The sequence below is a fragment of the Camelus ferus genome, chromosome 36 (assembly GCF_009834535.1).
Source record: "Camelus ferus isolate YT-003-E chromosome 36, BCGSAC_Cfer_1.0, whole genome shotgun sequence".
Taxonomy (NCBI): domain Eukaryota; kingdom Metazoa; phylum Chordata; class Mammalia; order Artiodactyla; family Camelidae; genus Camelus; species Camelus ferus.
The window spans coordinates 13,287,195-13,307,438 of record NC_045731.1 but is presented as its reverse complement, the minus strand read 5'-3'; the positions used below and the strand labels follow the sequence as shown (position 1 = coordinate 13,307,438).

At 41.3% G+C, this 20,244-nt stretch overlaps 1 protein-coding gene across 3 annotated transcripts in view; it reads left to right on the top strand.

Annotated features, from left to right (window-relative positions):
- Nucleotides 1-1,020: 1,020 nt before the first annotated feature.
- Nucleotides 1,021-20,244, top strand: part of TMEM182 (transmembrane protein 182) — a 40,977-nt gene continuing 21,753 nt past the window's right edge. Inside the window, exons 1-3 of one of the 3 annotated variants that reach the window (XM_014561215.2) lie at nucleotides 1,021-1,361; nucleotides 1,595-1,694; nucleotides 3,315-3,413. In XM_014561215.2, the coding sequence (XP_014416701.1) occupies nucleotides 1,230-1,361; nucleotides 1,595-1,694; nucleotides 3,315-3,413 (331 nt within the window). In that variant the 5' untranslated portion in view covers nucleotides 1,021-1,229. Of the gene's footprint in view, nucleotides 1,362-1,594; nucleotides 1,695-3,314; nucleotides 3,414-14,040; nucleotides 14,171-20,244 lie in introns of those variants that run through there. The other 2 variants (XM_032474207.1, XM_032474208.1) reach the window with 2 other exon arrangements.

Sequence of the window (20,244 nt, the reverse complement as noted above, 5' to 3'; positions counted from 1 at the left end):
CACTAATTTCGTATCTAAGGAGCCATCCCTTGTCAAACAAAAGAGGCGGTGAAGGAGGCTGTTGAGTTCAGATGCCTCTTCGGAAGATGCAGTGACCCATGTTACTACTGAGATATTAAAAACAACAGCCACAGGGATAGTGCAAGTTTTAAAATATTTCACAGATTCTTAAAGAATGCTCTCTGGCATGTTTAGGCACGGAAAGAAAACAGAGAAATGAGCTATAGAGGCAAGGTGTGAAGAAAGTGCAGATTCATTGCTCTTAGGTGACTTGTATGGGTATCAAGTAGGACTCATATTTTGAGGAAGTTGAATATTTAAAATGAAGAAAACAAAAGAAAAAGTAGACCATATTCTTTAATCCTAATCCAGAAAATAATATATTTTTGAGAGTTTTTTTTTTTTTCATTAGTCCATTTTTGGGATGACTATTTGGAATAACTTGTACAAGATCTGGGAGTCGCTATGTAAAGTTCTGCTTTTATGTCAAAAGTGTTTGCTACATAAAGGTACTTTTTATGCTTTAAATAGTTTATGTTACCATAGTTTTGATCTTTTCAATACACTTACGGATGTCTAGGTTATAAAGCTGAACTGTACTCACTGCGTTACGTTAGATAATTTGACCTACTAATTATTTTATATACTAAAAATACCCAAAAGGAATTAAGAAATTAATTACAACTTCACTTGTATTCAAGAGAGCTATTTGTGGTTCTTTACAGCTGTGATTTGTATATCTTCAAAGAGAGTCTTAAGTGTCTTTGGGGTTGTAATGGGCATTCTGGATTAAGAGGAGCTTGTTCAGACACTTAAGGCTTTGGGCCAGTACTGGCAATGACTTCATACCATTCCCTCTTCTTTCCACTTCTATGGATTACCCAACAGCAATAATGGTGATTCTGGCCAGCCCCTGACCCTCCCGTCCACAGTCAGGGGAAGGTCAGCTATTTTTTGATCCCCATGGCGGGGAGACAGCTCCTCAATCAGTATCCTAAAATAGCCAGCCATTCCCAGCTGCTGGGCTGGAGTCCCTCCAGGGGAGAGCAGGGGCAATACAATTCCACCGGCTGGGAGGGAGTGAGAAGCCACCGAGACGTGCGCTAGGAGCGGCTTCTCGAGAAGATTCTGCCGACCCCCAAATCTTCATTCTTTTTGTTGAGGAGTTGCGTGTCTGCTATTTTTATTTTTTTTTTAATTTTATTTAAAGAGAAACAAGTGAATTGAAAATGAGACTAAATATCGCCATCTTCTTTGGGGCTCTCTTTGGTGCTTTGGGGGTTTTACTCTTTTTGGTGGCTTTTGGATCAGATTATTGGCTTCTTGCGACTGAAGTGGGGAAGTGTTCAGGTGAACAGAATGTGCGTTTCTTTCAAACTATTGTACTTGGTAGTAATGAGGACAGCCTTGTGTATCTTCTTAAAATTCAAAGGATAAGTGGAATGTCTGTTTCTTCGTAGAAGAGATATGTAGACAGTTACTGATCATTATTATTTGGGAAAAAAATACATCGCTTTAAAAATGTCCTGGATGTCATCATTTAGATTATGTTCCTTTTGTTGATGGCAAGTTGCTTCATTTGTGTTCCGTACAGACAGAAAACGTCACTTTCCACCATGAAGGATTCTTCTGGAGATGTTGGTTTAATGGGGCTGTGGAAGAGAATGATTCCAATATCTGGCAGTTCTGGTACAGTAAGTACAATTCAGATCTATTTTCTCCCTTGGCTTTAAAATAAAAATAAACTGTTTCCTATTTGGTGCTTACCACTTACAAAATAGGATTGGGTTCTTAGTCGTGGAATCTCAATAGGATATCTTACAAAGGTTCATAAAATGATCCCTTTTCAGTAAGTAGAAGTGGCTACAGGAATAATTATTTTATTTTTCTAACATAAAATAGGAGTCTGAATTTTTATGACAAAATTAAAGAATCCACTCTTTCCTTGTTCATGTTTAAAATACACCAACCTTAACAAGCAAAACAAATATTATCTATAGTATTTTTTATTATTATGTCTATTATTGCTATGTTGCAAATAATGTTTTAATTTTTTTTTGGCTGTAAACCCTTGAAACCCCAAATTAAAAATCCAGAATTAGAGATGTATTATTTTATAATAATAGCTTCAAAGTCAAAAATTCTTTTTATAATGAACAGTTATGAGCAGTGGCAGATGAAAGCTTGCTCAGTTTGGGCTTAAACCAAGTTTGTGTGCAGCGTCAAGGCATGCTTCCCTTTTGATGTTTCCACTCTCTTATAGAAAGTTTAAAGTTCTTTTTTGAAGCAGAATAGCTTCTTAAAAATATGATGCCTTCCTTCAACTGCATTTCCTGTATTGTGCTAATCTTTGAAAACCGACTCACTGAAAATAGCTAGTCTTTATCTTATTGCCTCCAACAATGTAAGAACTGTTTATTACTGTCAAGCTTATTGTGGTTTGAAATTCTTATCAAAATGCTCCCATGATAAATCAAAGTATGGTATTTACACAGTAGTCAAGGTTATGGAATAGATCATAAAAATATGAAATCACAGAACACAAACCAGCAGTGAACTGGCATATGTAACAGGAACAAAGCCATGACAAAATGGCGTTTTGAGAAACATTTCATAGACTGTCTGATTGTCACTGGGGGAAGAGGATAAGCATGTGACCTGCCAATGGACATTATTTAGCCTTTGCGCTGGAGTAAATCAGACTCTGCAGGAGGAAGATTTTTGCCAAGACTTAGACAAGGAAGGACTATTTTATTCCTTAGAGGAGATACAATGAAATCTTCAGGTTTTCAAACAACATTAACGTTCTTCCTTGTGATTTCTTCAAATGCTGAAAATGTATTTGAATTATCAACTTGCACAGTCTATCATTTGCCTCATTACCCTAAAAATAGAATATAGAAGAAATTTTATATTAATTGGAATCAATCAAGGTTAAATCTAAGTTTATTACATTTTTTAAACAATTATTTTTTGAATATCTAGGCATTGTATTAGGAACTGGAGAATGTAGTTGTGAAAATAAATGAAATCTTATGCTTTCAATTTTAAGGTGGTATTAAGGGCATTCTCTACACTGGATTAGGTTATGAGCTCGATGTTTTTGATGAATTCAGTTTCCAGGTCCCTGGTGCATTCCATGTGAGGTTTTTAAGGACGTCTCCCCACCTCATTCAATAATTCTCTGAATTTGTTGATCTGACCTGCATTTTATTTTGCTCATGCATCCCCAGATCCTGCATTTCTCGTCTATTAGGAACAAGTCTTCACTCGGCTTCTCACAACACATACCTTTGTTCTGCTCTCCCCTCTAGCCAATCAGCCACCGTCGAAGAACTGCACCCACGCTTACCTGTCGCCGTATCCCTTCATGAGAGGCCAGCACAACTCCACCTCCTATGACTCCGCAGTCAGTAAGTACCTCTGTGCTCAGAGCACCTCTGAGGGTGCCTGTCTCTCTTACAGGTGCCCTCCAACACTCCTGGAGGCAATTAAGAAGTGATTTGTCATTTATAATTTCAACTCAATATGTTATATATAAAATAGTAAGGTGTCATTTTTAAAACACCATTTATAATCCTAACAAAATACAACTTGGTCTAAAAGTAAAGCCATTGCAATTTGCTTGCTACTTATAAAGCTAATTTTTTAAAAGTGTGTTTTCTGATATGAAAATAGCACTGTTCATCAGGAAGAACTGCTCCTTAAGAGTTTAACCGACATAAAACTAGTCTTATAATGGAAAATATTGTAATATACATCCTGAATTTAAAACGTTTTTTGCAAGTGTTATATGTAAGAATGTAATTATGCTACTGTGTTCTACATAGTGACAGAAACTTGTTGTGTGTGACATCCCATAGAAGAAGAGCCAGGCGTCATTAACTGGGAGCCATGATTACCTGGCTTCTTTCACGTTTTGTACTGTTTTCTTCTATAGAAAGGACATATATTAGTTTCTATAGAAAGCACAGAATATGTAGTATAGAAAGTTAGTTTTATAGAAGGTGCATAAGCTCAACATGTCAACTTTATTCTCAGCTGGTTACATAAAATTTTAAATACAGGGTGTTTAACTTAACTTTAAGACTAAAGGTTGGTACAGAAATTACCAGTGTCATAAACAGAGCCACATAATATCTGTTTTTTTGAAGAGGATACCTAATACATTTAATATTCTGAATAAATTTGTATCAGTGAGCATTCTCCAGAGAATCAGTAGGAGATTATAAACGTGTGTGTATGTGTGTGTGTACACAGAGTGGTAAGTTGAGATTGATTGAGGGAAAGATTTTTAAGGAATTGGCTCATGCTACTGTGGAGGCTGGCACGTCTGAAATCTGTGGGTCAGGCCTGTGGCTGCAGAACCAAGTAAGAGTGGATGTTGTGGTCTGGACTCCACAGGCTGTAAAGCTGGGTAGAATTTCTGTGGTGCAGTCTGAAGGGGAGTTCCTCCTTCTTCAGGCAACCTTGGTCTTTGGTCTCAGGCCCTTCAACTGATTGGATGAGGCCCACTTCCTCATTATGGAGGTTAACCTGCTTTACTTGTAGTCTGCTGATTGTAAACGCTAATTGCATCTTAAAAATACCTTTACAGCACCATTTTGACTAGGGTTTGATCAAGCAACTGGGAGCCAGAGTCTAATCAAGTTGACACATAACATTAACCATCACGGAACTTAATGAATTTTTACATCAGTCACCCATTTTTTTTCATCTTTTGATAGAATATGTATTTCCATACACTATAATTTTGTTTTGAGTTTGTCCAAGGACATAGCATATGTTTATATCACATCGTTAACATTAACATTACATTTTGTGGAGTGTGGATCGGGGAAGAGGTGAGCTGACACCAGCCTTACTTGTCCGCCGGGCTTGCTTTGCTCAGAAGGCCTGTGGCTGTTGGCTTTGAAAACACGTGCAGTGTAGATACTGTCTCCTGTGAAGACCCACCCGCGTGAGGCATCTCATTCACACCTGTCAAACCCTCTCACATCACTTTGGAGGTGGGCCCTCTCACTGATAGGAGGTGGCACAGGATGGAGCAGGAGAAACCTTTCTATATTACACAAAGTTACAAAGATGTTATATTACAAAAGGTCATGAAAATGGTACCCCTCCCTTGTCACTCTTTGTGGAACGTTAGGTATTTGCATAAATATTAGTATCGCTGTTCTCGATATTCATACGTTAAGGTCCTGTGATCAGATAGGTATTGTGGGCACCATAGATTAACAAATGAATCTGTGTGTTTGAAAAGTTTGCACCTCAAGGAGATAGTGGAGAACTTGAAAAACAAGGTAAGATAATCTGTGCATAATAATTATGAGAAAGACGGATAGTAAATGCATGTCAGAAAAATTATACTGCAATTACATTTAGAATTATTATGTGGCATTACATATAATTACTGTGTCATGTTTTAGATCTAGTGACAAAACCACATTCCTTTTTTTTTTAATTGTCAGACTCCTCTTTGGCACACAAATTGTAACTCATTCACTTTAAGCAACTTTATCAAACACTTTAAGTAAAAATGACTGAAATGGGAAGAAGTTATGTCCTACAACAGAAATAATCTATGCAGATTTCATTTATCTTCATAATGATGTACAATGGTGTCTGACATTCATTTGGGTGATTTTTTTATCGTTTCCTTTATCCAAGAGAAGGGCATACATTTCATCAAAAAGACTCCACCTGATTGAAAGTGTGTGTTTCCTGGTTAAGGAGGCCACACAGGCTTCACTAGACTCCAGAACTACTCTCTGGCTTCATGTAGCTTCGTAAGTATCAGGCGTTAAACATTTGTCAGCATACCTTGGGTAAATTCAAAGTATTGTTTGTAAAATCTGGTGTCTCCTGGCCTGGCATATTATTGATAAATGACTTTGTATTCTCCTTTTTGCAATTACAGTCAGAAAATATTGAAATACATAGTGGTGGATGATTTTTCTGGTGGGACTGTTGTAGAATTATTGGACGTTCCTGACGAAATTGCTCTGTTTCACGATGAGGAGACTGAGACCTAGAGAAAGCACGTGGTTCTGTCTTCACACGGCTGTTCACAGGCAGAGCTGACGCAAAGGTCCAAGTCTCTGGGTTTTGCTTATTGATAGTCTTATAAATGACAGTGAATGGAAAGGCTAATTTTCATCCTTACTATTAAATCTTTTTTAGTGTAAATCTTTTAGTAGTATCTCAACAAAAGAACAAATTAAACTTATGTCGGCTTCTTCTCCCTTTCTACCTGATCCTGGCCTATGTGTACAGTCTGGTCTAATTCAGCGTTTCCTTTATTTTTGTTTTAATCTCAAATACATATTCTAACATCCAGTTATATGCAAATCTAATTATTTGGATGGTTGCCCGACCCTAGAGGGGGTGATCTAATTTTCAAAACTGTTTTTTGAGGTAGGATTGTGTACTTTGAAGTCCATTAAACAATTCCATTACCTTTTGACATCCGTCAGAATTTAGATTTTCCAGTTTGTTTCATACTTAAATTCAGTCACAGTGGATTAATTTGGTAGCATTTGGTGATGATGTACTGAACATGGGTTCATTTTCAAGGTAGCTCAACCCTTAAGTGAAACAGTCGTTTCTTTCTGGTGTCCTTATAGTCTTTGACCACACCCAACAGAGTTTTCCTTGTATATGACTGTAATTGTTTGTCTACTCAGTTTCTTCATTATTTATTGCAACTCCCCAAAAGCCTAGAATGTGACCTAATCATATTTATATCACCAGAACTTAGTGTAGTGCCTGGCATTTAGGAGATGCTTAAATATTGAGTGACAGTGCAAAAGCTACAGTTTGTGTTTTCAGCAGTAAACTAATTTAACTTTATTTTTCCCAAGTGGAAAATTTTCAAAGCTAAATTTCATACTTCGGTTTCTTCTGAAGCAGAATATATTGCATATAATTTTATCTTTTCCTGATAAACTGAAACAAACCCGCGGACACAGGCCAGTCACCATGAATCAGTATTTGTCCTCTTGCTGTAGGGGCTGTGTATGTCCCCCCCCCCCCCCAAATGCTGTTTCCCTCTTCCCAACCCCTCCTCACTTCATTTTTCTAACAGAACAGGTTTATCCACCGAGCTAGTTTAAACTTCAGTTTTCTAGGGAAGTCTTCCTTGCTGGCCCCCTACCCCACTAATACTTGAACTAGACCAGGTTCTCCTTTATAAAAACCTGTGCTTTAATTTGGTAATTCATAGCACAGAGTTTAATTACTTACTTGCATAATTATTTTGTTCATATAGTTCTTCCCAATTCGACTCTAAACTCCTCGGCTGTGATGTCTTTTATGTTTTGACTTACCACTGTATCCACTGTAGACTGCATAGGTTTGTATAATAAATAGTTCTTGAGAGTCTCCATTAACTAACCTGTTCTGTGGTGCTGATAACTGGTGCCCCGAGTAACAACTCACGTGTGTAGGAATTTTTCAAGCCTTTATGAAACGGACCCTGATTGCTCTTAAAATCTTCTTCCATACTTGTAATTTTTTAGATCTTCAACATTGTTTTCACGTGTCAACTGTCCTTTGCTTTTAGTGTTAGTAATATTTATTTGGGATTTTTTCGTAGTCTTTTTAACTTTCACTATTATAAAAAAGTGTCGAGTGATGTGAATGGTGTAAGACTAGAAGCAGGAAGGCTGCAAGGCGCGGTATTAGTAGCACGCTGGGCTGTACGTGGCAGAAGACAAACAGTAGCTAAAAAATAAGGGCTATCTTTCTCCCACAATAAGAAGTTCAGGAGCAGCTGCCTTAAGGATGCTGTCAGGTTCCCAGGCCCTTTCAACCTTTTCTCCTACCATCCCCGGCAGGTGGACAGTCACTGTCATGTTCTTCCATCTTCCAAACAGCAGAAGTGTCCCTAGAATTCTCTGGTAGGTTTCTGTCAGTGCTTTCTTTATCAGAACTGGGTCACATGGCCTTGTCGGGCTGGGACGTGGAGTTGTTGGCTTTCTAGCCACTGTGCTGGAGGAGGAGAAGGGCGAAGGCCTGGGAGCATTGAACGGGCCGACCCAGAGGCCCCTCCTCAGGGGAGAAGCATCGCAGTCCTGCCTGGAAGTTGTCAGGGCTTGACGAGGGGGGAGAGCAAAGATGGAAAGACAGTAGTGGATATAAATGATATTTAAAGAGTTAATGTGTAAAACTTGGTAGTTGAACAAAAGAAATCTGGAGGAATCTAGGAAAATGAAGAAATTTACGCCAAACATTTAAACCAAAAAGGAGCAAGGGGCCCATCTTGGCCTCTCTTATCTTTCAGTATCATCGCTTCCACCCCAAACTTCAGATTTTTTTTTTCTTAAAAGAGATTATTAACTAGATTCGATGAAAAAAATTATTGAGTGTCTACTATGAAAAAAATTATTGGACACTGTCCTGGGTGCTTTAGAGTCAGCCCTAAATTCTTGCCTTCACGGAGCTTTCAGTATGGTGGGGAGGCAGAAAATAAAGTAAATCAGTTATGTACTTGGCGAGAAATAACAGGGAAGGAGTATGTGTGGAGGGACCCTCAGTATTAAGCATGGTGACAAATGTCCAGAGAAACATAAATCATGCAAAGCAGCTGGAGCCTAAGGAGCCTGGGGTGGCAGAGGTGGGGGATGTGAGCTGTACAGTGCGATCAGAGGAGAGCGTGCGTCTGAAAAAGTGACCTTGGGTGGACACTTGTCAGAAGTGATGGCGTGAGCCTTGTGATACCCAGAGGAAAAGTGTTCCAGGTAGAGGAAACGTCAGATGCAAAGGCCCAGAAGCAGAGACATGCCCGATATGTGCGAAGAACAGAAGAGAAGCTGGCACAGTGGGTGAGGAGGGAGAGAGGGGTGGGCAGGAGGGGTGGGCAGAGAGACAGAGGGTGCAGGGGAGGCTGCGTGGTGTGAGGACCTGGGCTCATACTCTGAGATGGGCAAGGGGGCTCATTGAGGGGGTCTGACTTACACTGTAAAAGAATCTCTTCAGTTGTCGTGTTGTTAACAGACTGTAGAAAGGCAAGGGTGGAATTAGGGAGCCTGGTTGGGAGGGTTGCTATATTCCAGATGGCTAAGATCAGGATATTAGAAGGTGGAAGGTTGTCTGATTCTGGCAGAGTCCTCTTAAAATTATTTAACAACCAGGAAGGAAATCTATCAAATGGACAACACCTGTAAACAAACCAGAACAAAAAAATCATATCTAGGCTGCTATGTACCTTCAAACATCAGCTCTGAATTTCATTTTTTCCCTTTTTTATTTTTAAAGAATTAGTTTATTATAGAAATGTTTAGATATTTATAGAAATGGAGAAAAGAGTACAATAAACCCCATATACTCTTTAATGATTACCAACACATTTTCTGAGTTGTTATTATTACTGTGAGTTTTGAGAATTCTCTATATACTCTAGATATGAGTCCTTTGTTTGATATGTGTTTCCCAGATACCTTCTCCCAGCCTGCAGCTTGTCCTTCGGTCACCTTAACCAGATCTTTCACAGAGTAAAAGTCGTGAATTTTGCTGAAGCTCGGTTTATGGAGTTTTTCTTTTATGGAGCATACTTTTGATGTCATGTCTGAGAACAGTTTACCAAGCCCCAGGGCCTGAAGATTTTCTCCTGTTTTCTTCCTATTTTGTGGTTTCATGTTTTACATTTAAATCTATGATCTATTTTGAGTTACTTTTTTGTAAGTGGTAAGATTTATTATTTTGCAAACGTGTGTTGTATGGCTCTAGCACCATTTGTTAAAAAGGCTGTCTTTCCTTCACTGAATTGCTTTTGCATCTGTGTCAAAATACAATTGGTCATACTTGTGTAGGGCTATTTCTGGAGCATGTATTTTGTTCCATTCCACTGTGATAAGAGATCATACTTTGTATGATTTAAATTCTTTGAAATTTTAATAAGGCTTGTTTTATGGCCCATGGTATGATCTATTTCGCGATATGTTCCAGGACACTTGAAAAGAATGTATATACTTCTGTTGCTGGGTGGAATGTTCTGTGAATGTCCATTAGAAGCTCTTGGTTGATGGCATTGTTGAGTTCTTCTATATCCTGGTTGCTTTTCTGTCTAGTTGTTCTTTTAATTGTTGAGGGTGGGTACAGAAGTCTCCAACTAAAGTTATAGATTGATCTGTTTCTCTTTGCAGCTCTGTCAGCTTTATATCACGTATTTTGCAACTCTGTTGTGAGGTGCGTGCACACTTAGCACTGCTATGCCTTCTTCACTGAGTGATACTTTCATTATTATGTAGCACTGCCAGTGCTTTCTTTATTCTAAAATATACTTTATTTGATATTAGTACAGCCACTCCTGATTTGAATGAATACTTAATGAGATATATTTTTTTTCATTCTTACTTTCAACACATCTATATCCTTATATTTGAAATAAATATCTTACAGACAGCAGATAGTTGGATAATTTTTAAAATTAAGTCTATAAAGCTGTCTGTCTTTCTCTCTCTTTTTCTTTTTTTTTAAATTAAGACTTAATTTTTTAGCGCAGTTTTAGGTTCATAGAAAAATTGAGAGGAAGGTACAGAGATTTCGTATATACCTCCTACCCGCAGACATGCAGGCCTCCTCCATTGTCAACACCCATAGTTAATCTTAGGGTTCCTTGGCATTGCACATTCTTGGGTTTAGACAAATGTGTAATGGCATACAGAGTAGTTCCATACAGAGTAGTTTCCCTGCCCTAAAAATCCCTTGTGCTCTGCCTGTTCATACCTCCTCTCCTCTCCTCCCCAGTGCCTGGCAACCACTGATCTTTTTATGGTCTCCATAGTTTTACCTTTTCCAAAATGCTATTTTGTGGGAATCATGCAGTTTCTCACCTTTTCAGATTGGTTTCTTTTACTTAGTAATACACATTTAAGTTTCTTCCTTGCCTTCTCATGGCTTGATAGCTCATTTCTTTTTAGCACTGATTAATATTTGACTGTCTGCATATACCACAATTTATTTATTCTTTCACCTACTGGAAGGCACCTTGATTGCTTCCAAGTTTTGGCAATTATGAATAAAGCTGCTGTAAACATCTGGGTGCAGGGTTTTGTGTGGATAAGTTTTCAGCTTCTTTGGGTCAATACCAAGAAAAGTGGCTGCAGGACTGGATGATAAGGATATCTTTAGTTTTATAAAAAACTGTTAACCTGTCTTCCGCAGCATCTGAACAGTTTGCATTCCTATCAGCAATGAATGTGAGTTCCTGCGTTCTAATCCTCTCTAACATGGAGTGTTGTCAGTGCTCTGGATTTGGGCCATTTTAATATGCGTATAGTGGTATCTCATTGCTTTATTTGCATTTCCCTGTTGACATTAAAGTGGAGCATCTTTTCCCATGCCTATTTGCCTTCTTTATATCTTCCTTGGTGAGGTGTCAGTTAAGTAAAGTCTTTGTGCCACTTTTTTTTTCCTTAATGGATTGTTTGTTTTCTTATGGTTGAGTTTTAAGAGTTCATTTGGATCACAGTATTTTATCAAGTGTGTCTTTTGCAAATATTTTCTTCTGGGCTGTAACTTGTCTTTTCATTTTCTTGACATTGTCTTTGCAGAGTGAAGTTTTTTGATTCTTATGAAGTCCAGCTTATCAATTATTTCTTTCATGGATGGTTCCTCTTGTGTTGTACATAAAAAATCATCACCATACTCAAGGTTTTCCCTGTATTATCTTCCAAGAATTTTATAGTCTTACATTTTACTTTTAGGTCTATGATCCATTTTGAGTTAATTTTTGTGAAGGGTGTAAAGTCTGTATCTAGATTTATTTGTTTATTTGTTTTGCATGCAGATGTCCACTTGTTCCAACAACATTTTCTTTACTCCATTTTATTATTTTTGCTCCTTTGTCAAATATCAGTTGACCATATTTTTGTGGGTCTACTTCTGGGCTCTCTTTTCTGTACCATTGGTTTATACATGTCGGTTCTTTTGCCAGTACCACACTGTCAGGATTGTTGTAGCCTTAGAGTAAGTCTTGCAGTCAGGGCATGTCAGTTCTCTGGCTGTGGTTTTCTTCTTCAATACTGTGTTAGTTATTCTGGGTCTTTTGTTTCTCCATATAAACTTTGGAATCAATTTGTTGATATCTACAAAACAACTCAGTGGGATTTTGCTTGGGATTGCACTGAGCCTATAGATCAAGTTCGGAAGAACTGATAGCTTGACAGTATTGAGTCTTACTCCCCAGGGACGTGGAACATCTCTCCATTTATTTAGTTCATTGATTTTGTTCATCAGATATGTAGTTTTCCTTTTATAAATCTTGTACATTTTTGTTAGGTTTATACTTGAATATTTTTTTTCTGGGGCTGGGGGGCACTAATGTAAATGGTATTTGTTTTTAATTTCAAGTTCTACTTGCTCATTGGTGGTACAGAGGAAATCAGTTGACTTCTATATAGTAACCTTGTCATCGCTAGTACCTGGTCCTTTGGCCAGTTTTTGTTGGGACTATTTTTTGGCTTGACTGTTGGCATTTCTGGGTTGCTGGCTTTTCCATCCCCACTGATGCCACAGAATGGGGGCTGCACATTACCGCCCAGTGGTGGTAAAAGCCCACCTCCCTTGCTTCCCTGACACCGCCTCTCTGATAGGAGGTTGGTCTGGCAGCTGTCTGTGCTCGGTGCTGTTTCTTGGTGATTGGCTCCTGTGGCTCCAAATATAGGATGAATGAGGCGAAAAGAAGACCCAGGGAGCTCACCACCACATCGGTCCTTGGGCTCCCGGTTTCCTAGTTGGTCTTCCTCTTCTCTCCCACTTTTCTGAATATTCTTCTGTTTGCTTCCTGGATAATCTCCAGGGATTGGGTTGTGATTAAAAGAAGCGGTAGGGAAGAGTGTGTTTGCTTCCTCCTCCTGGAAGCAGGGCTTCACTTTATCTAGTTATGTTCCGAAGAAACAGCTGACAGGATTTGCTGATGGTGTGGTGTGAGGTGTGAGGGCAAGGGCAGCGTTAATGATGACACTTTTTGTCCTTAGCAACTGGAGGGACGAAGTCGCTATTATTAGAGATGAGAAAGGCTGAGATGGAGCTGATTTTTAAGAGGAAGCTTTGGGAGTTTTGGGCGTGTGACGTTGAGGACACACCCAGTGGAGGTGTTACGCATGCTTTGGGATCACGGAGTCTGGCGTTAACGGTGGAGTTTTGGGCAGGAACTGTGCCTTTGGGAGTCAGTGCGTGCAGGAAGGTACACTTAAAACCGTGGGGCGAGAGAAGACCGTTTGGGGCATGAGTCTAGAGGGAAGGGCGGTCGGTCCGAGGACAGGGCCCTGGGATGCTCTGTTGTCCAGAGGTTGGGAAGAAGAGGAGCCACTCCCGAGCAAGACTGAGGATGGGCAGCTAGGGAAGCAGGAAGAAAACCAGGAGAGTACGGCGTTCTGGAAACCAGAAAGGGAAAGTTCTCAGAGAAGGGAGTGGCAAGATGGGCCAAATGTTGCCCCAAAGTAGAGTTAGGCGCGGACTGAGGTCTGAGCCCTGAGTTTGGCAGGCTGTCCGCAGCAAGTTGACCTCATGCTTTGCCACCTGGATTTCTTTCCTCTTAGGCTCACTAACACTGTTTCCCCTTTAACAGGTCACATTTTGTGTAATCTTTCTTCCATCTTTAAATGATAATATATGGCTGATAAACATTAGTACTGCTTGATAAATTTCAGTGCAGGCATGAGGGATTAGGTCCAGTGAATTTATCAGTAATTGGAGCCATAAATTGCTCAGAGGCACCATCATAATTTCTTCAAAGCTGTTCATTTATATCCTTATTTCTTGTTTCTGCATATTGAAAGCTACTAATCCACTGACAAATATATAAAAGACAAAGTGTTATTTATTTTATAAAATCATCAATACCACAACAGAATGGCTTATGTCATCTCTCACCACGTGCTCCTATCACGTGCAGCTGTTGTGCTAGTCCACCTGCTTTGCTTTACAAATGTTGGCTCCTCGGATCCTGACAACAGCGCTGTGAGGCAGAAGTCACTGCTGCCACTTCAGAGCCACGGAAGCCGAGAGCGTTTAGGTTCCTCAACTCAAAGTTCATGCTCTTCAGTGAGCTGCCTCCATTTCCATAATCACCTTCTTGATAACATTGTAAGGGGAAATTGTTTCGTTTTCTAACAAGCAATATATATTTTCAAACAAAATCTATTTATTCAATAGAGGAGAACTGGTGAGTTCTGTTATGTTTCTTTTTAGTTTTGGTATGATGAGTCAATATGAGGTTTTATTTTACTGTTTATTACTCTTTACAAACAAGTTTGGGGGTATAGGGATAAAGTGATTTTACAATATAGTTATTTAAAAATATGATTGATTTTTTTAAAAGTGCTTTTCCCAGTACTCAGGGTCATTGCTTCATGTCTGTGCATGGCCATGGCAATTGTTCACATCAACAGAGTATGGATTTAGCATTGTTAAGGGAAGTGCCACGTTTTATGGAAAGCAAAGTGTTAATCTGTTTCTAGAGCAACAGCTGTTGTCATACAATATGAGGGGTATTTGCTCTAACAGCTTGCTATGTTGAATAGCTAGAGAGGGAAGTCTTCCAATGATGTATTTTATCCCTGCAAATAAATAAATAAAATCAAATCCCTCGCTAGGCCATGTACAGAGTAGCTATGGGAACGCAGTGTTTGATCTTTTCAATGATTTTCTGCTAAAAATGGGCTGTTTTAGAAGGCTGGTCTCTTCCAGCAGAGACTTGCAAGTTCAATCTATGCGGTTCATTATCAAAGGGAAATATTGACTATCCACTTGTTGGGACTCTAGCAGAAGAGTTGGAAGTGACTTCTGAGGCTGCCGGTTCTACCTTTTTATCAAGAAACAAACTGAAAACTAGGGAGGCTAGATAAGTGTCTCGCTTCTCAAGAACACGCAGCAAATAGCAGGCAGGTCAGTGAAGACACGAGACTGCCAATAGGCATTCCTCCCTCATTCCTTAAGACTGAGCCCTCGGAGAGGCCGAGGCGGTGGTGATGCCCCAGGGGGGTTTAGGTCCTTGGTGAATCCCACCTGCGAACACCAGAGATCTTGCTTCCTGCTCAGTGGAGACAATGTGACTCCCAGTCTGTTCATGAGCAAAAAAACTGCGCGTGTTTGTTCTGGAGTAAACGAGGCGTGTGTGCCCTGCCAGGGGTGTCAGCCGTGTCCCAGCTCCCTTGTCTGTCCCCGAGAGACCGGCATCTCACACTGGCGGTGCTAGCACTGCCTGCGGGTGTGGTTTACATCCCACACGATGCAGGTGCGGATTCCGAGCGGGCCGAGTATTTTTCCATGGTGTTTGCTGGCGGGTGCAGGCCGCTGCTGCCGGCACAGCCCTCTCACCCCAGCGGCCAGTGCCCGTGCTCATCTCTGTACTTTCCTTTTCCTAGAAACTTTTTAGATTCCTTCCTTCCTTTCTTTCTTTTTTTTTTTTAATTATAATTTCTTGATAAGGTCTCTTGCCCATTTCATTTTGAATACAAGACAGGCTAGTTTCCATGAAGTATTGTCATGTTTTTGGGGTGCCTTTATCTCATAGTATGTTGCCTCTTAAGAAAAAAAAATCAAGAAAATGTAAATTTCTATAATAAAGAAAAGGGAGTATGTGTTTTACTGCCTTCCCTTCCGCTTTCTCACTGAAAACATCCCCTCTTCACAAAACCAAACTACAGACCTTTTGCCATAGTTTGATTATTGCTAGGTTGAAGCTCCGTGCGCACAGAAATCCCGTTTTAATTGAAGTTAATCGGTGATTTTTCCATATTGTTTGTAAGGAAAACTTTCCCATGACATGGGCCAAAACGTTCCACTGGGAAAAGAGCATAGTCTCCAAGGACCCTATGATCTGTCTCCGACTCTGTCTTGTCCGTGGCCCCTAACACCAAAGTTTTTCCACCCTGTGCCTTCACCCCGAGCTAATGCCAAGACCCTTCCTCTCTTCCGGTCTGATATCCCCCAGCGTCTCCCCTTGTACTCAGCACAGCTGACGGTCGTCAGATGGTGGGGTGTCCCCCCCAGTCTGCTTCAGCCTGACTGCGTCTGACACACGTTGCACTTTCCTTCATGTCATGTCACTGGTATGTGCTTGTCTAGCACAGGCCTGATACAGGGCAGATTTTTCAGTCAGTGTTTGAGCATGGGTGAATGAAAGAGGAGAATTCAATTCAGTTGTTAATCACTTCTTTTGTTGTTGTTTTATGATCAAAATAGAGGGGAAATGTCATAATGCTTTTAGTGTTATGCAATTCTTAAACTAACTTTTCTGATAAAGAAATATAGAAACTACTTTTAGTCACATCCCTTTGAGAAAGATTCCTGAATGTATAGTTGCAATGAAAGACCTTGAAACTTTTCAGGGAAATGGGATTTCTTAGTTGTTAGAGATTTGTGGAGGCGAATCATCTGAAAGACATGAAAATGAAGACTGTGAGGTCCTCAGTGACTTACAATAGAATACCTACAATCAAGTAAGCAAAGCTTTGCTAGAATTATTTTCAATTGTCTGCCGAAAGCTTTGGGTCAGCAGGTTCACATTTAATGTTAAAGAAAAGTTATGAATAAAGTGACCCTAAAAATGTCCTATCCATGGCTCACTGCAAAGGGCAGCAAGGCTTCTCAGGAATAGATCAGATTGTTTAGGACGGAATCTGTTAATGAGGAAATTTGTCTCCCCTGGAACGTTTGGAGTTGGGCAGGAACATTCTCAGAAATTCCCAATGTTCTTGGCTCATTTCTATGCGCTGGGTATGCAGGAGGGTGGAAAGGATGGTTCCATAGTCCTCAGGGCTCTGTTTAGTATCCGAATGTTAAATCTCATCACTTGATTCCTCAACCCTTCTTTTCCAACTGCCTGCTTCTCCCTAGGAGGGATTTAAGTGGTAAAGAGGCCCTCAGCCATTGCGATGAGAGGCCAAAACCATCGGTTCATTTCCGCTTTGAGTGAGTTAGCGTCATTCTGTCCTGTGGCCGTTAAGTATCTCACCAACCTTGGCTATGTATAGTGAGGTTTCAGTGGGGATTGGGTGATGTGTAACTGGTGATTCACGTATTCATATTTTATTGAGCATCTGTTTCATGCCAGGCATAACACTTCCCCTGGGGCTAGAAAGACAGGCAGGGTGTGTGTCAGGAACACTGATGGAGAGCAGAGGCCAGACCCCATGTGAGCCCTTTCAGTCCTCTTAAGGGCACTACAGGATAGGTATTGTAGCATTACAGTTGAGGGAAGGAAAGCGAGGCATGGAGAGCTAAGTAACTTGCCCAAGGTCACACCGCTGGTACGAGACATTCCACCGCTTGAGTAATACATACATTACTGACTGTGCGCTCTCCTGTCTTTTGGTGGAGATGAGGAAATAACTCCACGGTGTCGCTTCAGGAAGGGAAGGATGCTTGATTGTCTCTCAAAGGACAAGTAGGAAAGCTGTGTGTTCTAGCTAGCAGAAACAGTATTATGAAAGCCTTGGGGCATGGCAGCAGCATTTCCCACAGGAACCGTCAGTACAATTTCAGCATTTCCAGAGGACAAAGTGGGAGGAGCCAGAGTGGGAAGATTTGAGCCTAGAAGCTTTAGATGGAGCAGTGACAATTTATTTGAAAAAAAAAAAAAAAGCACAAACATGGAAACAAATGGTATCTGAGACTGAGGTCAGACAGCCCTGAGTTCACATCTTGACCCTGTCATTTGCTGGCTATTTAATTTTTGGAACTGTACTTAATCTCCCAGAGCTTCATCTGCAAAAGATGAAATAGGATGGTCATGAGGACCGAGGAGAGAACACCTGTAAAGGCGGCTCCAGAGGGACCCAGGAGTCCAGTGGTTCTCATCCTGGCAATGCATTCTATCTTCTAGGGGTTGCTTGTGCCCACCCTCAGAAACTCTGGTTGGTCTGGTTTGGAATCCTGGCTTGGGTGTGATGTTGAATCCCTGCAGGTGGCTCTGAAGCTCAGGCAGGGATGAGAGCCACAGTCCAGGCCTTCTTAGGCAGCAGGGGTCAGCAGAGGTCCTTGGAGCTGGAGGTGAATCTGGATGCTCACCTGGTCCCCTGTAGGAGGATCTGAGTGGCTTTGTACACAGTCCCTCTGTAGGGAAGGACAAAGCTTTTCCCACTATCCCCTTAGGTTTGGTAGCTGGGCCCTGCAAATTAGATTGTAAGAAGACAGATTGACATAGGAAGGGTTTATGGTTATGGATGCATATGGAGGCCTTTATAGAAAAGCGAAGACCCAAAGAAGCAGAGAGGCCTGGGAACTTACACGCCTTTTAACAAAGAATGATGGACCTGGGGATGCGACAAGACAAAGGAAGAAGAGGTTTGGGTTTGGGTGGTAAATTGTGGGAAAGTGACTAGGAAATATACGTGAGAGAGACTAATGGGAGCTGGGTTAGTTTAGTGGGTGCGTCTGCAGACCCGTCTTGGTGCTAACTTGCTGTCTTCTTCGTGGCCATGAAAACCCTCTGGAATTCCTCATTTCTCAGAAGATTCTCCCTTCAGTCAGACAAGGGAAAGTCCTGGAAGGATTCCTCTCTGCCTGCATTCATTCTCATTTGCTTCCAAAATAATCCTTATCACAAACAGGCATATTTGGGGGTGGCCTCTTCTGACCCCTAAATCTTACCTCTGAGAGCCTTGGTTTCCTCACTACTGTGACCTTGGGGATGCCGCCGCCACCCCTACCTCCTTTCCTCAAAGCCATTCTGCCCAGTACCCCGCGTGCCCCGCTTCCTAGCCGCCTACCCTGCCAAGACCATTAGGAGGCGCAAACTGGACAATGACCATGGATGCCCTCCCCGATGTGAACACACCCACCTGCTTCAGGGGCTTCCCCAAGGTCACAGCCAGCAGGGGAGGAAGGAAGGAAGGTGAGGGCTCTATTCCTCCTCCCCAAGGCACTTCTCCCCCTCGGCTGTTCCTTCACTGCCAGGTTTACAAGAGGTAAGTAAATAAACTCTGTTGGGTCTCTCAATGTTCTTTTTGTCCTGAAGAATCAATGGGCCGAGTAGAGCACGTAACTTGGCACGTCCCCGGCTGCGGGGCTCATGCTCGGGCGTGCAGTACAGCCTGTCCTTCTGCTGTGGAGAAGGCAGTCCTGTATTTTTAGACCTGCCCGACCTGCCAAGAGGAGAAGTGCGTGGGGACGCAGGGCTGGCCTGCTGGCCGGCGTGGCACCGGCGTCTTGCCTGGAGCTGTGGCAGCATGTGCTGGAGGCTGGCGTTTGCTGCCAGGATGGTGGGGGTGGCGGGTCTTGTTTTGGCTTCGTTTAGAAGGATTCCTAACACTTCGCAGTGTGTGTGCTTGAGGAGGTGTCGAAACAGAGGGTGAGCTTTCTGAACTAGCTCTGTGAGGTGTCTGAGGCAGGATAGCAAGTTTTGAAAAATGAATAACACTTAAATTTATCTTTCAACTGCAGATGCAATATTTACATTTTTATAGACACAACAAAATAATTTATCAAAACACCACGAATTTGGAATTGTGATCCTTTGGATCGACTTCCCCTTCTGTACTCTGTATGAAGGAGGGTTTGTTGTGTAAACCAAAACATTAACAAAATCAAGACGAAATTTGCTAATATCTTAACGGAACAAACTGTTTTGGCATACAAAGGAAGAGCCATGAAGACAGCCTTTACTCTCGCTGGTTTCTGACCACCTGGAACAACAGAATCACGGCAGCTTATTTCACCTCCATCCCAGCTGCCCGGCATCAGCCCCGACTTGGCGGGGAACTGTAATTGCTGTAACAACTACCTGATGGGTTATCCTTGTTCTGTTCTCTTTTCCTGCCTGTTCACCTCGATCTAGTTTCAGGAGAGATATTCTGGTACAAATGTGGCTACACCATCTGATTACTGACCCACGGGGGCTCTGGAGGGCCAGTGTGATAAAGCAGTGGCTCTTACGTATTTATTTATTTGATTTATTTATTTATGATTGAAGTCTAGTCAGTTTACAATGTGGTGTCCATTCCTGGTGCACAGCATCACGTTTCAGTCACACATGTACATACGTAATATTCCTTTTCATATTCTTTTTCATTATAGGTTACTACAAGTTATTGAATATAGTCCTCTGTGCTCTACAGTATAAACTCGTTGTTTATCTATTTTATATGTAGTAGTTTGAGTGGCATGTAAGGCCAGGGCTGCCTTCCTAGGTTCCCACTGTTGGACTGACCTTCCTCCTGCCTCCTGCCTCCGGAAACCCTGGGCACACGTAAAGGCCCAGCTCAACCATACCCGGTACAGGCGGCCTTCTCTCAT